Below are 17,370 nucleotides of genomic sequence, written 5' to 3'. Positions count from 1 at the left end.
GTACAAGGTCTGATGGATAATAAGGAGCTAGAATTCTTTGAGTATACCGAAGGCCCAGAAGGAGAAGATGTGTGCGCCTGACAAAGAAGGTCTATAGGGCTAATCATCCGGTGGTAATCATATAACAACCAAGAATCAATGAAGCTGAAGCACAAATTACACCAAGGCTCATAATCCAGAAACCCGTAGATTTTCCCTATAAAGACAGTGAAAGGGTTCCTTGGGATTATAACTGTAATGCAACAATCCTGCGGGAGGAGAACCCAGTTAACACCTTGAAAGAAGGATGAGACGTGGGTTTCTATACACGTAGCGGAAGGCATCATAATACCCTGAACACAAAAGGCGAACTTGTTAAAGGAAAATCCTTGGCAATTGAATAGAAGAAAGAGAAGTCGGCCAGACTTGAATCTCCTATTAATGAGCTGGTACCTGAGAAAGAAGCTAAGGAATTCTTGAAATTTCTAAAACACAGCGAGTATAATGTCGTAGAACAACTACACAAATAGCTAGCTCGTATATTGGTATTGGATTTACTTTTATGCTTATCGTAGCGTGCTGATGAAGGTGTTAAACGAAACCTATATCACTGATGATATCTCTGTAAACAGGCTAAACCATCTTGTCAGCAACATAAGTGCCGATAATTTCATCTTTTTTAATGACGATGAAATACAGCCAAGAGGCATGGGATCCACAAAGGCTCTACACATTACCACCCGTTGCAAAGGGTATACATTGCCAGAGGTATTGATTGACAATGGATTTGCACGAATGTCCTGCCCTTGTCTACACTGAATAGGTTGCCTGTGGACAACTCTCATATGAAGACATGCCAAAACATAGTGAGAGCATTTGACGGTACCGAAGGGAAAGTAATAGGAAGGATTAAGATTCCTCTCTTGATCGGTCCAAACACGTACGAGGTAGACTTCTTGGTGATGGACCTTCTTACAATTGCTTATTGGAGAGGCCTTGGATTCATTTAGCAGGGACAGTACCGTCATCATTGCACCAAGCACTAAAGTTGGTAACAGAGGGACGACTGGTAACGATAAATGCGGAAGAAGACATTATTGCATCTGTTACCAGTGATGCACCATACATAGAGGCAAATGATGAAGTGATAGAATTTTCCTTTCGATCACTAGAATTTATAAATGCAGCCTTCATCGTCGAAGGGAACAAGATCCCTATGCCCAGAATATACAAAACTACGAAGATGGGCCTACAATTGACGATCAGAAAAGGAGCCATGCCGGGAAAAATGACTCAGGAAATATCTCCAAGAGAGAGTCAATGTACCAATTCTGATGGATAAACGAGATCGATTTATCTTGGGATATAAGCCAGATGCAACGCAAAAGAAGAAATAATTAGAGAAGAAGCAGGAAAGGAGAAGAGCATGATTAAGCGAGGAAGAAGTCAAATGAGAACCGATAACTTTTCCCCATATATTTAGAACATTTGTGTCAGGAGGAATTATTCACCCTGAACAGAAGATGACAAGAAAGAATCTGCTGAAGAAATGATGGGAAATCTGAACATCAATGCCATATCTGAAGAAAGAACTTTGGATGGAAATTTATTAGGCATTCGCCCTTATGTACCTGGAAGTGTTCTGAACAATTGGACTGCGGAAGAGATTTTTGTAGTTTTTAGAGCTAATTCAAAGAATGTTCAAAACAAACTTGTTACTTTAAGCCTAGGGGCAATAAGAATCCTTTTGTGAATTAGGCCCATGTCCAAGATCTTTATTTCAATAAAATGCATCTTTCTATCTTATTCCCAGCAAATGTTCTTCTATTCTTTCATTCATAATCATACCATATAGATAATTATTCTTAGATTCTTCTGTTCTTTGGATTTTTTTTCATCCCTATAATAGGTCTCTAGATATCAATGATATAAGCGATGCTGCTACTAACTCAGAGATATGTGTTTAGAGGAACCTCAGAACTTTGAAGATGACAGAGATTGCAACCTGTCTCTTAATTTGTTAAGGATGGTGGAACAAGATGAGAAACAAATTCTACCTTATAAAAAGTTAGTAGAGATGGTGGTTTCGAAAGAAGGAAAAAAAGTAAAAATTGGAGCTTACATTGCCACAAAGACAAAGTGAGACCTTATTGAGTTACTCTAAGAATTCAAAGATGTTTTTGCATGGTCGTATCAAGATATGCCTGGACTAAGGACTAATATCATGGTACACTGGCTACCCATAAAGGAAGAGTGCAAGCCAGTTCAACAGAAGCTCCGAAGGATGAGGCCTGATGTTTTGCTAAAAATAAAAGAAAAGGTTAAGAAGCAATTCGATGCTGGTTTCTTACAAGTGGTCAAATACTTAGAAAGGGTAGCTAATATCATCCTCGTCCCAAAAAAAGATGAGAAAGTACAAATGTGTGTAGATTACAGGGACCTGAACAAAGCTAGCCCGAAGGACAATTTCCCATTACCCCATATCGACACCTTAGTGGAAAATACAGTAGGTTACTCATTATTCTCCTTCATGGATGGCTTCTCAGGATACAACCAGATAAATATGCATCCTAAAGACATGGATAAAACAAAATTTGTAACCATGTGGGGAACATTTTGCTATAAGGTGATGCCATTTCGACTGAAAAACGTGGAAACGACATATCAGAGAGCCATGGTAACCCTGTTCCATGATATGATGCATAAATAAATTGAAGTTTATGTCGACGACATGATCGCCAAATCCCAAACAAGAGAGGAGCATGTGCAAGTCTTGAGGAAATTATTCTTGAGGTTAAGGAAATTCTAGCTAAAACTCAATCTAGCAAAATGTACCTTCGGGGCCAGGTTAGGGAAACTGCTAGGATTCATAGTCAATGAAAAAGGCATTGAGACTGACCTGGATGAAGTCAAGGCTATACAGGAGCTACCTTCGCCGTGCACTCAAAAAGAAGTTTGAGGATTCTTAGGAAGACTAAATTACATTGCCTGGTTCATTTCACAACTAACTGAGAAATACGACCCCATATTTCATTTTCTCAAGAAACACAATCCAGGTGTATGGGAAGACGAATGCCAGAAAACTTTTGACAAGGTTAAACAATACCTATCCAATGCCCCAGTATTGATGCCATCTAGTCTAGATAAGCCACTGATACTGTATTTAGCAGTATTATGAGAATTCTATGGGATGTGTGCTTGGCCAACACGATGAGTCAAGAAGGAAAGAAAGGGCGATATACTACCTCAATAAGAAGTTTACTGAGTGTGAAACGAGATACTCGCCAATTGAGAATTTGTGTTACGCATTAATCTGGACAACTCAAAGATTGAGACAGTACATGTTGTACCACACAACTTGGCTCATCTTGAAACTAGACCCTTTAAAGTACATGATGGAGTCGACTGCTTTAAATGAAAGGATGGCCCCATGGCAAATTCTATTTTTCAAATTTGATATAGTCTATGTGTACCAGAAAGCTGTAAAAGCAAGTGAAATAGTAGATTTTCTGGCCAGTAGAGCTCTAGAAGACTACGAGCCTCTGAACATTGATTTCCTGAATGAAGATCTAATGTACGTAACAACCATTGAAGAAGACTCTCAAGAGGTCATCCTTGGAAGATAAACTTTGACAGAGTATCAAACACTGTGGGTAATGGAATCGGGGCAGTCTTGGTATTCCCAAACGAAGATCATTATCCCTTCACTAGTAAATTGGATTTTGATTGCACAAACAATAATACGAAGCATGTATGGGAATTCGTGCATCCATAGAATGCAAGATCAAAGTGTTAGGTCTATGGAGATTCTACGCTAGTGATCTATCAACTTAAAGGTGAATGGGAGACAAGAGATCCCAAATTGATCGATTATCGAAGTTAGTCCTTGAATTAATTAAACAGTTTGATGATATCACCTTCTGTTACCTCCCGCGAGAAGAAAATCAGATGGCTGACGCCCTAGCAACTTTAGCTTCCATGGTCAATGTGAACAAACAAGAGGATGTGAAACCGATCCAGATAAGTATTTATGAGGCTCCGGCTTATTGTTACAACATCGAAGAAGAAGAAGAAGAAAAGGATTATCATCTTTTTATATAGGATTCATAGATTCTTGTAGTCTTTGCTCTATTCCCGTTACACAACAATAAGCAAAAAGGGGCAGCTAAACAAGCCCTATTCTGCTCGGGCCCAACAAGCAGAGAAAAACACCAAAGACCCAAAATACAAATAGATTAAACAGTCCATTTTACAAATAAATTTAAACCCAATTTCCAAGGCCTAAAAAACCAAACATAATATCCATACCCGAACCTAAACCCAACAACCCTAACCCAACAGGCCTGATACCCTCAAAATTATCAAAAATAAATAAAACCCTAATCCCCTTTTACTCAAGTGGCACCGCCACTACTGACCCTAGCTACCCTAGCCTCTGACTGCCTTTTGACTAGCCTGCTGCCACTGCCCTTATCACGTCGACCACCACCCTCCACTTGGCCGCCACCTGCAGCAGAAGTGACAGTAAACATAAAAAAAATGAGTTAAAAACTTTGTAAAAAACTATAAAAGCCATCAAAAACAAAATGTAAAAGGGTTTTTTTTTTTTGGAATCAATCTAAAAAAAGAAGTTAAAAAAAAACAACAAAAACAAAGAAGCAAGAGATCTACTAAGGTGGTTTCATCTTCTTCTTTTTTACTTTCTTTTTTTCGAAACTCTTTTTATACATACATAAATATAATAAAAATAAGAAAGGAGGGGGCTTACTTATTTTTTGATCGCCCGGGAAAAATGGAAAATTTTCAGCTTTCCTCCCACCGTAGACTGCGGTGTCGTCGCCGGCGCGACAGCGATTTGCTAAAACCTTGCCGGATTCTAGGCTATGCCCAGAGAGAGAAGAAAGTTTTTTTTTTGAAGCAAGTGAAAAATGAAGTTTTTGGAAAAAAATCTGACTTAGTTTTCTTTTTCTTTTTTTTTTTGTATTTACTTATTTGTTTTATTATCATATTACTATATTAATTAGTTTTGCAATATTATTGCTATTATTATTTTATATATGTATATTTATTTACCTAAATTTTTTTATATACATACATTTATCTTATTTTATCATTTATCTATTTATATCCTTTTAGATAATTTTAAAACTTTAGTTTTTTTATTTATTTTATTATTATATTATTATATTATTATTAATATCATCATCATTATTACAATATTATTATTCTTAAATTGTTTTTCACCATATTTATTTATTTATTTATGTAATATTAGGTCTTTAGCTTCAAATTTTTAGTTTGTTATTCTTATTATTTGTTATTTTATTTCTGCCTTCTTTATTTTATTTTATTTGCGTTCTTCATATTGTCATTTACATTAACATATTTATTATTATGTTATGCACGCAAACACCGCAACTCATTTTACATTTCACCACAAAACTACGTTACATTTTACGTGATGCATTAAAAATTTTTGCTTTTAAAATAAGCAATGCTCTATGTTTTTAAAATTCGAAAGGTCGTTCACTAACTTACGGGGTTTTGATTTTCTCAATAAATCTGAACAAACAAACTTTTTTTCTAAAAATCTCGAGAATTACGAAAATATCGTGTTCTAACTTATGAAATATGATTTCTTTCTAAAACCGAGACAATCAAACATCTTCCAAAATAAATTTTTCGGCATTTATTCTTTCTAACTTATTTGCAACTTTAACGACTTAGTTCTTTTCACCAAATTAAACATGCAAACGTCAAAATTTCTGAATGAAAGTTTTATACGACACTACTATCATACTGTAGACTTTCAACATAATATTAAAATAAATATTTTCACGTTAGATTTTTGGTCCCAAAACCACTGTTCTGATTTCACTGAAAAAGGGCTATTACAGACATAGGCGTGTGTCCAAGCCATGTAACTCATTGTTTATGAATTAGGACTGCATGGGTAAATGACGCAGGCATGTGTCAAGCCGTGTAGGACACATGGGCCAGCACACGGATGTGTGCCAAACCATGTGGAGTCACATGGGCCAGTTCTCTAGGCAGTGTGAAACCATAGGGCATGTGAAATAATATTTGGAATTTTCCATTCAGACCACAAGCATCGTTTGAAATGAATACATGCTTTCTGTAGGGTTTATACAATCTGAATTAGACTGTATAACTTGATATCTGATGATTTAATGATGAACAACTTAAGAACGGTACGTATGTCTACTATGTTAAGTACATAGAAACTGTCAAAATGTAGTGTTCTATTGTGTAATGTATGCAAATTATTCAGGTACAGTCTTTATTCTATTAAGTTTGCTGGTACGTCTCTATGTTACTTTGTTGATGAAGAATATACGATATCTAAATATGTTAGATTGATTTTTACTAATTCTGACTTATAACTATGCTGTGATTTCATGGCAAATCTGATATGATCTGTTGAGGTTCGATAAGTTTATTTTACAAAACATGAACTCCCATGTCTATTGATTATATTATTGAATGATAGCATTACTTACATGCTCATCACTCTGATTCTGTATACGCGTGCCATGACACATTGCATGGGATTTGCGTTGATGTGAAAGGAGGAAGTTTCTGGCAGTTTAATGATCTGCATTATCTGGTGGTTTATCGACAATTCTGTTTTGGCAGCTCGACTATGATATAGTGGTTTGACCACGTATATCTGTTATGGCAATTTCAAATATAAATATTCTAGCGGCACTGTCCACAGTTATCTCTAGGGGAACTCTATTTTGATATGTAGCGGAGTTGGGTAAGATGTTTTCTGATAAATCTATATTTTGATCTATTTGAGAAATATTGCATCTGCATAAACGTATACGCTTTGTTCTATTCTATTCCATTCTGCTTTACTCCGTTCAGTTCTGCTCTACTCCGTTTCATACTATTTTTTCTCTATTCGGTTCTGTTGTATTTGATTTGTTTGGTTTTGCTCTATCCTATTTTGCTCTGTTCTGTTTTGCTTTGTTCTGTTGTACTACCTTTGTTGAAATCTTTATGATACTCTATATTTGCTTCGTACTGGTTATACAACTATTATTAAGTTTTTTGCATTACTACAATTTATATATTAAGCTCTGTTTATTTGTAATTGAGTTGGTTATACACGATGTTTGGAAACTCACCATTTTTCTCACCTTTGCCAGTTCAAGAAAACATCTGATTTAGGATCGAACGGTGTACGGGAGCTCAATTTTTTTGCACTGAAATTACTATGATTTAATCTTTTGGGTTTGTAATCATGTTTTGGACTTTCCTGGTTTCTTTTATAATCTCGTCATTATTTTCACAGTTTTAAAATGAAACTACAAAACCATCTAAATCGACTAAAATGAATTCTGGTTTTCAAAGTTAAAACTTTGGAAAGAAATCAGTTTTCAATACATTGGTGTAACTCATCCAAATTCAGCTTAAACTTCTAGGTCGGGTTTGGGGTGTTACAATAGGGACCTTTGGCATATTTGAACCCATAATAAACCGATGTTTAAAGAAAAAAATCGATGTGTCAAAATTTTAAAGAGGAGGTAGGGAGGCGAGGCATGATGCGAAGGTAGGGGATTTTCGTTTCTTTCCTTTGTTTGGATAGACTTGATAATCTAAACTATATAAAGTAAGGGAAATTAAGTACCCTTTTGCTTTCTCTTAAAAGTTATTTTTTTTAGTTACCCCTATAACGACCCATTTTTTATTGAAATCGAAACTGTGGTTTCGGGACCACAAATCTGACCCAAAATATATTTTATTTTTATTTTATTATATGGTCTGTAATATGATAGACGAGACATGTGAAAACTTTGATACGAAAATTTTATCTATTTAGTGCCTAATTACCAAAAGGACTAAATCGAATAAAATGCGAAAGTTAAATTCTAGTAGCTATGAGGATCAAATAGCTATGGAATTCAAAACTTAAGGTCCTTATATGGTAATTAGACCACTAAGAAAAGTAAGTAGATTTTTCTTGGTGACTCATCCATGGAATTATAGAAAAAGGGCAATGACTAAATTGGAAATACCAAAATACTTAATTAATTAAAAGATGAAAAGAAATAAATCATCTTATTTTCATCATCTTCAACCTAAAATTTTATGGAAACCCTAGGAGAGAGAGGAGAAACTTTCAAGGCTTAATTGGGTAAGTTCTCTTGACTCGGTTATAGTAATTTTGGTATTTTTGAAACTGAGATAGCTTAATCTCTCTATTTGAAGGATTAATTTGAAAATTTATCAAGGTATAAAAATGGGTTATGGATGTATATGCTGGAAATTATAAATTTATGGTAGAAAATAAAAGATTATTGATAGATAAACAACTTTTACAAAGTGATTTTTTATGAAAACTTGATTTAGGGACTAAAATGAAAAGTTGTAAAATTTGATGAAAAATTCTAAAACTTTATGAATACATGTGCTGGAAAATTTGTAATAAGGCTTCGGTTAGGCTTGGAATAAGGAGTATTTTGTACAAGTTTCATTTTCCGGGCCTAGGGACAATCAAAATTTATGGAAAAGTTAGGGGCAAAATGGTAATTTTGTCTAGGATGTAAATTGAGTCCATTTAAACATGAAATGTATGAAGTTGATGGTTAAATTAATTTATATAGATTCGGAAAACACAAACTCGAGGCTAAATCGAAGAAAAGAAAAGATTTTGGATTAGTAAACTTTTACGCGAACAAGTGTCGAGGTAAGTTTGTGTAACTTAATCGGACATGTAATTATGTTAATTAAATGTTGTGTTTGTATGTAATGTGATTTATGTTAATGTGCTTTACTTGTATGCTATGATGGAAAATTGCTACATGCTTGTAATGGTGATAAAGGGTTAGTTCCGATTGAATGTTGAGTTTCGATGATTATATGCGTTTTCCCAAAATTAATAAGGCCCTGCTTTGTTGCAAACGAGATTTAGCTTGGGTGAGTAATCCCATTGACCATGTATTAGAAAGGATTTAGCCTAGATAATAATCTGATATAATACCTCTTGAGCATACGTTATGATTAGGGTTTGGCCTGGACTGGTAATCCTAATCGAGCTCCTCTGAGCATATGTATTAAAAAGTATTTAGCCGGGACTGGTAATCCTGTTATACAATGTGACTCGAAAGAGTGTTTCTTGGTTAAGTGCCCTAATGGGTACCCATGAATAAGAATTGACGGATTAATGAATCGTACACTACTAGTGTACTACTTGAACATCCATCGGAATTTCAATGATTTAACGGACATAAAACTCTTGACATGGTATAAGAATCATGTGATAAAATGGTAATCTTGAAAGAACATTGCACGATGAGCTCATCTACCTTTATTTGACATGTATGTAAGTGGTGTGACTAACATGTTTGATTGAAGGCATGTGCTTAGAAAATTTTTCTAATGGACGGAAACATGATGTTGTGTGCTTAAATTTAATAAACAAGATTGGTAAGTTTAGTTTCTGTTATACGAACTTACTAAGCATGTAATGCTTACTCCATTTATTTTTCCCTGTTTTATAATGCTCGGAAGCTCGTGAAGGTTGGAAGATCATTGGAGCATCGTCACACATTTTGGTATAATGGCATGTATAAGACAACTTGGCCAATAGTGGCTTAAAATGATGTTTTGTAACCTAGCCATTGGAATGGTTAGTAATAGTTCATTTTGGTATTACTATGTAGGTTATTATGATATATGTCTACATGTGGTAAGTTGAGTATATTTGACCAAATGTTGTTATTGCTTAAGTTAAACCAAGGTAAGTTTATAAACACTTGTGCTTGAGATGAAATGCCTTGTTGAATGATGGAATTGTTTAATTTGTATGTTTGGAATTGGTTGGTATTGGATGTGTGTTTCAAGTGCAGGTCTTGGGAGAAATTTTGGGTGAGAAATGGAGCTAGAAATGGCTTTATTTTGTCCACATGGGCATGTGTCTAGGCCGTGTGTAACACGCGGCCTGGCAACACGGGAATATGGTTAGGTTGTATGTCCCCTGCACCTTAATTTTGAGAAACAGAATGCTCAAAATTGGGCACACAGGCAGAGACACGAGCGTATGTCTCAGTCGTGTGAAACCTGCACCTAATTCGAATTAAGCTAATTAACCACACGGCGAAGCACACGGACATGTGCCATGGCCGTGTGTACAAGTTAGAGTTACACGGGGTTGAACACGGCCTCTAGCACAGGCGTGTCCCAGGGTCACACGGGCGTGTCCTTTGGACCACACGGATGTGTGAGCCTTGCACCTTAGAGAAATTTTAAAATTTTGCGAAAAATTCTCAGAATTTTCGATTAAGTCCTAACTCGTTTCTAAAGTTCGTATTGGGCATCGAGGGTCCATTTAAGGGACGTTTCGAATAATCTCGGTTAATGAATAGTAACTTGCATGATTTATCTGTAAATGTTTCTAAATGTTCCGGTAATGCCCCGAAACTCTATTTCAGCAACGGATACAAGTTAGGGGTGTCACAACCCCAATTAGGGGGTAAAGCTAAGAAAAGAAAGAGAATTTTTTTTTCCCGATTTTACTTTTTGTTTCTTCACTACTTTTAATCCAAACATAGTGTTAAACGTGTGAGAGGATATTTAGTAACATACCAAAATTAGGAACTAATCACCATATTTAAATAAAAAAATTGACCCAATAAACAAAAGAAGAAATAGAGCCATAAATTCAATTGATATTATAATGAAGCAGCAAACCCTGGTTATATAATAACATCAAACCATCAATTAAGTCACATTGTATTTTTAAGGAGAGAATGTATATTCGAATTTTGAAGATAACATTGTTAAACAAAGGGCAACTATAAACCTCAAACATTCGCTTTATATCCATCATATCTTGCATATACATGAGAAATGAGCAATGAAACGTAGTAGTTGGATTGGAACATGGAAAAAGAAAGTCCTAGAGAGTGGATTTGTTTTGACAGAGATGTTTCCCAATTATTTCAGCAATCATTTCCAGTGGCTTAACGTTGACATGGGAAACAACATCAACAAGCTTCTCTTCTCCTTCATACTCTATAGTTGACCTCACCATACATGATTCCAAATCTTTCTCCACTATCTCTAACCGAATACGAACCACATCGAATCCAAGATCTTTGTATCCTCCTTCAAGCACTTCTGTTTCTTTAACTCGATTTTCATCATCAATCTTTGTGAATCTTTCTTTCATGTAACCCCTTCCAGGGCTTCCTACAATGAAATTCACATTTTATTGCAAAATAGAATCACTTATCACTATATCAAGTACGTACCTGGTGGAAATGTGAGCTTGACAATGGTTCCGACGCCTCCATCACCTTCTAGGAATTCTACCCTTCCAAGAACCTCCGGTGCTAGTTTATCCACAAGCCTCCCCAGCTCCAGACCGCGGTATACATCCCATATTAAAGCTGCTGGAACACCAACCGGAGTATCCTGTGAGACATGGCCCTGCATCTTTTTTTTTTTTTTTCTGTTTATAAGCTTGTGAGTTTTGATACCTTCCCTTCCCCGATCTTTTATATATACTTGTAAGTTGCAAAACGATCGAACAATAAAGATATTGGTTTAGTCGCCCGCCTTTCTCAAACAGGGTCGGCCCTTCAGTTTGGAAGTTCCTAAGGGGGAATCTCTACTACTATTAGTCTAAGGAAATGACGCTTTTCTTAGCCGACTGCCTAATTTTGTACATATCCAATAACTCTATATTTTTTTAACCTTTGAATTAAATATGGGTAAATTTGTGGTTATATTATGTTTTAGAATGTGCCAAAGTTGGCTTTAAGGGTACAACTATTATCCATGTGTTCACATTCCTAAATTTAGTTAGGGTCAAATTTTCATTACACCAAAAAAAATCGTATTAAGATTTTAGATAGATTTTATAAAAATCAAATTATAAATTTTAAGACGAAATATATTTTAATTACTCTTTTAAATAAAAAGATGTATATATTTTTTAAGATTACAATACAATTAAATTACATAAACTAATATAGATCTTAAACTAATATAAATATGGACCCCAAATCGATAAAATCAAACTATTGTAATACAATAAAATATAAATATAAATCTATGTTTTTAAATTGTTATAGTACAAATAAATTAAAAACTGAAAAAATCTAAATTAAGCCGATTAATATGCCTAAAACATCAGCACATAATCAAATTTACCAATAATGCACATTATCAAGCCTACTAAAGATACCAAAACGTACCTAACTTAGTTCATGGTACCAACTCATCGAACATCTATTAAGAATCAAATGTATGCCTTAACTCTTTATAATTTTAATGGCTTAGCTACTCCATAATTTTTAGTTTTTTGTTTTTCTGTTCTCTTGGGTTTGGGTAATTATGGTTTTCATATTCATCTCTCTCGGGTAACAAGTTTTAGGTTTTATTTAGTTGTATTTGTGAAGGTTGTGATTTTGGGAATGAATTTTGACTAACTTGTGGAGTTTTTCGATTTAGTTGAGGGATGTGAGGTTTGATGTTTATGAGTTAGCTGATAAGGTGAAGTCAGAAAATTTTTTTAGAGAGTCGAAATTAAATTGTAATTTTTAATAACATATATCTTTGTAATTTTAAAATATTAAATTAAAATTTTATCTTTTTTAGAGGGAGTCAAAGTGTAATTTTACTTTTACTAAATTAAAATTTTTAAAATTTTAAAATATGTAAATAAATAATTTTCCATTTTAAAGGGTCGACCCATGCCAAATAATAGGCCACTGCTGATGGTAATAATGGAGTTGTGATGATGGCGAAGAGCAGAAAAACAAAATAATAAAAATTGAAATTGAAATTTCGGTTAAAGGAAGAATTCGTATAGAAGCATTCTAAATCAAATTATAATGAGTTGCTGTGAAGTCTAAAAATTTCGTATACAAAACAATTTTTCTTTGTATGATATAAAACTTTTTGGAAATTTTAATTTTTTTAAAGTATTAATATTTAAATGAATAAAATTTATTTGATCTTTTTAGTTTTCAATTATTTATTAAATGGCATATAAAATAAAATAGTATTATTTGAATAATAATAAATATATGTGGATTGGGCTAATTGAACTTAAACTTAGTTAACACCATTGCTATTACAATAATTAGCTTTTAGGCAACAATCTTTTGACCTAGTGGTAAGAGTATTATATTATAGGCTTGAGAGTTCAGGTTTCATCCCAAGCAATCCCGTCTTCCATCCTCATTTATAAAAAAAAAAAAAAAGAACTAGCTTTTAATGTCACATGTGTTGTTTGTGATTTTAGCATTTAATAGTTTTTTTCAAATATTATAGTAGAAAATTTTCAAATAATAATTCAAAATTTTTTGACATATTCAACATACAATATAGTTTTACTTTATGTAATTAATGCAAAGAAATATTATTAAAAATAATAACAAATTAACATAATTAACTCTAATATTTTTTTTGAAAAATATTCACTGGATTTTTATTCAACAGGTCTAAAAAAACAAAAACCAAAAGCAGATAAAGCAAAAGACTAAAAGAACAAGTTCAAAGACAAACAGACTAAGGAAACCCAAAAAAAAAAAAAAAGCCCAAACAGAAACAGCAGAAAAACCAGAAACAAAACAACACAACTGCCCAAAAAAATCCAGCAGAACGTCGAAGGGGAGCTTTAGAGTCTTCTCACTCCAGCTGTATTCCAATAAAAGAAAACCCCTCTTGAAAGCAACAAAGTCGCCTGGGGAAGAACAACTTATCAGATACTTTAATCATCCATCAAATCCATCCCCTCAGAAAAACCTTTCCATTAACCCCGAGGCACTTTGAAGATAACACCCAAATTGAAATTTAAACTCACAACAAATTCAATTTCTTCGTAAAATACTCTCACCTACAGTAACACCTTTAATCCGTATCCGTCGTCGGATTAGGGTTGCAAGACATTACTAAACATGCACACAGTTCCGAACATTCACATATTATCACAGGCCTTATCTTATATGTATAAGAAGGGCATAAAACTAACTAAATATAAACATAGTACATTTACAAATCACAGATTAATCACCTTAATCGTAATCGAATGTTATAATAAAAAAAATTATAACTTTTACTTAATAATTCTATACAGGTGCAGGTTTAACCACTTAAGTCATATTGCAAGATATTATGGCTCTTAACAATTATGGCATAATTAATTTCACAAATAATCAATAATAACACATTAAACATTTAAATAATAATAATTCTATCATTTAAACAAGTTAAAAACTTAGTAAATGCACATCTGCATACAAATATTTTATATATATAAGTTATTTATAAAATAACCATTTTAATATCAATACATACTCCACATGTACTCCCTATTTATTTTAATCAACTAAACCTATTTTACAAATTATATATGCATGACACATGCGTATGTACTCTCAAAACAAACCGAAAAATAATAATAAATATTATTATACTTTATTCATATAACAACCACAGCGTAAGTGCATTCATACTTTTACATATATAAGCTCAACTAACAAGGCATATCTAATTAAATTAACACTTGTCTTTTACTATGATAAACAAATTATAATAAGTACATATCATTGTTCCAAGCCGTAAGGAATTACCGAATACACCTTATACATATATCTTACTTGTCATTTAACTAGTAGGTTATGAACTTGGTTCATTTTACAACCTTTATACTTTGTATAGCCGAGACACATAACAACTTATTAAACATTCTATAACATGAATATAATCTTAACATAAGTTTAATCCAAGACCACATAACAAATCATCCTTTTACATCATGAGCTGCCACACTTAACATGGAAATATATATATGCCGAAATAATATTCATTCATAATCAACATTTCTAGCTACCATTTAACCGAATAAACTTGCCAACCAAAGAAGTTATTACTTTTAGTACAAGTCAATACCGTAGTATTTCAATCAAGGTAACATATCAAATATATTTTATACTTACCAATTTGTCAAGGCCAAATCATTCAAAATACATCCTGCCCACAAATCAACTTCAACGCACAAAATACATATCACCAAAAACATTCAACCATAGCACTTAATATTATTATCAAAATGAACACAAACCATAACTAAACTTAATCGATTTTAAGCAAGGTAGTTAAGCCATTTTCTCATGGATAATATACATTCATTTCCAGAATAACTACCCCAAGACCAGCTTATACATGCCATAACTTAAGTTTAGCTTAAAGGTACCAAAGCAGTAGACAGTGTGATGAACTTGGCTGACAAACCCCGGAGCTTGCAGCTGACTTCCAAAAATCTATAAAACATAGTATCATAATACACAAAGTAAGCTACCGCAGATTAGTAAGTCATAAGCAAATAAACAACTCATTATCATAATTAACTCATGTTAAATATACGAATTGCATTAACAACATTAACCAGCTAAGCCGAATACCTGTACAATCGTTTAATGCAACACAAATCAATTTCCCAAATCCAATAATCATAATATCCACACATCCATTTATTCTTTTATGCAACTTAAAAGTCAACTATTAATATCTCATATATATAATACTTAAGTAACCTAATATACAAATTTTATATACATATATTGAATAACATTTCAATGTTACACAAATTAATCATTCACAAGCCGAATACACATATCATTATCCATGAATTCTTCATTTGCATTATACATGATTTATAGCTCATAACAATAATACTTTCTTACCTTATCTTAAATAGATATCAAGTTAACTCATACCTGACCATTTAGCTCGTATTATACAATCCGAACACAATTACCTTTGCCCGATGAACTATTCGGAATTGGATAGGACACTCGGATAATCACATAAATCGTACAATGCCAACATCCCAGACGTGGTCTTATATGTAACCACATATCGATGCCACTGTCCCAAACAGGATCTTACTCGTAAACACATATCGAAATCACAAATTGATGCCATGGACTTACTCGCACACATATATCGGAATCCTATGTCATGACATACGTATCCTAGCTATTCCTAAGGTTCATACGGGGCTTTTAGACGACGAATCTCAGTCGAATCAAACTCGGAAGTGTAGTAGCCACATTTAATCATATTTGGCCATAGTATATTTAAATTCTAACATTTCATAACAGCACATAAATATAATATTAAATTACCAATAAACACACTTATTTGCTTATAAACTTACCTCGGACGATACAAAACGGAATCGGGCAGCTAGTCTACGACTTTCATTTTTCCCCAATCCAAGTCCGATTTCTTTAGTTCTTGATCTAAACATATTCAAATTAAGCTCATTCAAACATATTTTCATTCAATTTAGTCCAAAAACACATAAATGGGAAAAATACCATTTTACCCCTGACATTTACAATTTTTTACAATTTAGTCCCTATTGCACAAAACACAAAATACACAAAATTTCACAACACCCAAGTTAGGCCGAATAGCACCCATGCTCATACAAGTCCACATATTTTATCAATTTCACATTTTAGTCCCTCAAATTATTATTTTTTCAATTAAGTCCTATTTACTCAAAATCATCAAAAACTCCAATACAAAATATGTTAATCTAAAACATATCTTTCATTTTTCATCATCAAACAACAAAAATCACAAACTATCAACAATGGCACAACTCAAAATATTCATCAAAATCAAAAATTAAAGCTTGGGTTTTGTAGTACTCGAAGCAACGATCTCAAAACGTAGAAATTATCAAAAACCAAACAAAAACGAACCTTGAATGAGCTTGAATATTGACCGAACCCTAGCTTGCTTTCTTTTCTTTTTATTTTGTTTAGTTTCGACTACCAAGAATATGAACACTCAAATGACTTTGTTTACTTTATGTTTTATATTATAATATAACATATAATAATTTAATATTTAATTTACTTATATACCTTTACTAATATAATATAAAAACCATGTAACATATATCTTATGCCGTCCACTTACTTATTAATGGGATATTTACAACATAAATGTCCCAACTTAGAAAGCCACTAACAATTTGGCCCTCATGCTTTAAACTATCAAGTTTTTAATTTATGCGATTAAGTCATTTTATTTAATCGGACACCTAGACGACAAAATTAAATCACGAAATTTTCACAAATATAAATTCACACAAAATAAACACGGAAAATAATTTAAAAATATTTTTCTGACTTGGATTCGTGGTCCCAAAACCACTGTTCTGATTATGGTCTAAATCAGACTGTTACAACTCTCCCCCCTTAGGGATTTTCGTCCCCAAAAATCTTACTGGTGAATAAGTTCGGATAACATTCTCTCATTGTACCCTCTGGCTCCCATGTTGCTTCCTCAACTCCATGCTTACGCCACAATACTTTAACTAACAAAATCTTC

At 33.3% G+C, this 17,370-nt stretch overlaps 1 protein-coding gene and 1 long non-coding RNA gene across 2 annotated transcripts; both read right to left on the bottom strand.

The window, feature by feature from the left end:
- Positions 1 to 10,807: 10,807 nt before the first annotated feature.
- Positions 10,808 to 11,678, bottom strand: LOC107934613 (norbelladine synthase). Its single transcript, XM_016867090.2, has 2 exons — positions 11,262 to 11,678; positions 10,808 to 11,199 (listed from the first exon to the last, which is right to left on the bottom strand). Exons 1-2 carry the CDS (start codon positions 11,443 to 11,445, stop codon positions 10,907 to 10,909), a joined length of 477 nt encoding a protein of 158 aa, XP_016722579.1. The 5' UTR covers positions 11,446 to 11,678; the 3' UTR covers positions 10,808 to 10,906.
- A 3,049-nt stretch (positions 11,679 to 14,727) lies between these two features.
- On the bottom strand, positions 14,728 to 16,828 carry LOC121208582 (uncharacterized). The gene is made up of 3 exons (XR_005903695.1): positions 16,737 to 16,828; positions 16,181 to 16,265; positions 14,728 to 15,281 (listed from the first exon to the last, which is right to left on the bottom strand). It is a non-coding gene; the product is annotated as an uncharacterized lncRNA (long non-coding RNA).
- Between the last annotated feature and the right edge of the window lie 542 nt (positions 16,829 to 17,370).

This window comes from Gossypium hirsutum, chromosome A02 (assembly GCF_007990345.1).
Source record: "Gossypium hirsutum isolate 1008001.06 chromosome A02, Gossypium_hirsutum_v2.1, whole genome shotgun sequence".
Taxonomy (NCBI): Eukaryota; Viridiplantae; Streptophyta; class Magnoliopsida; order Malvales; family Malvaceae; genus Gossypium; species Gossypium hirsutum.
The sequence above is the reverse complement of the archived record's forward strand: the minus strand, read 5'-3'. Positions and strand labels throughout refer to the sequence as shown.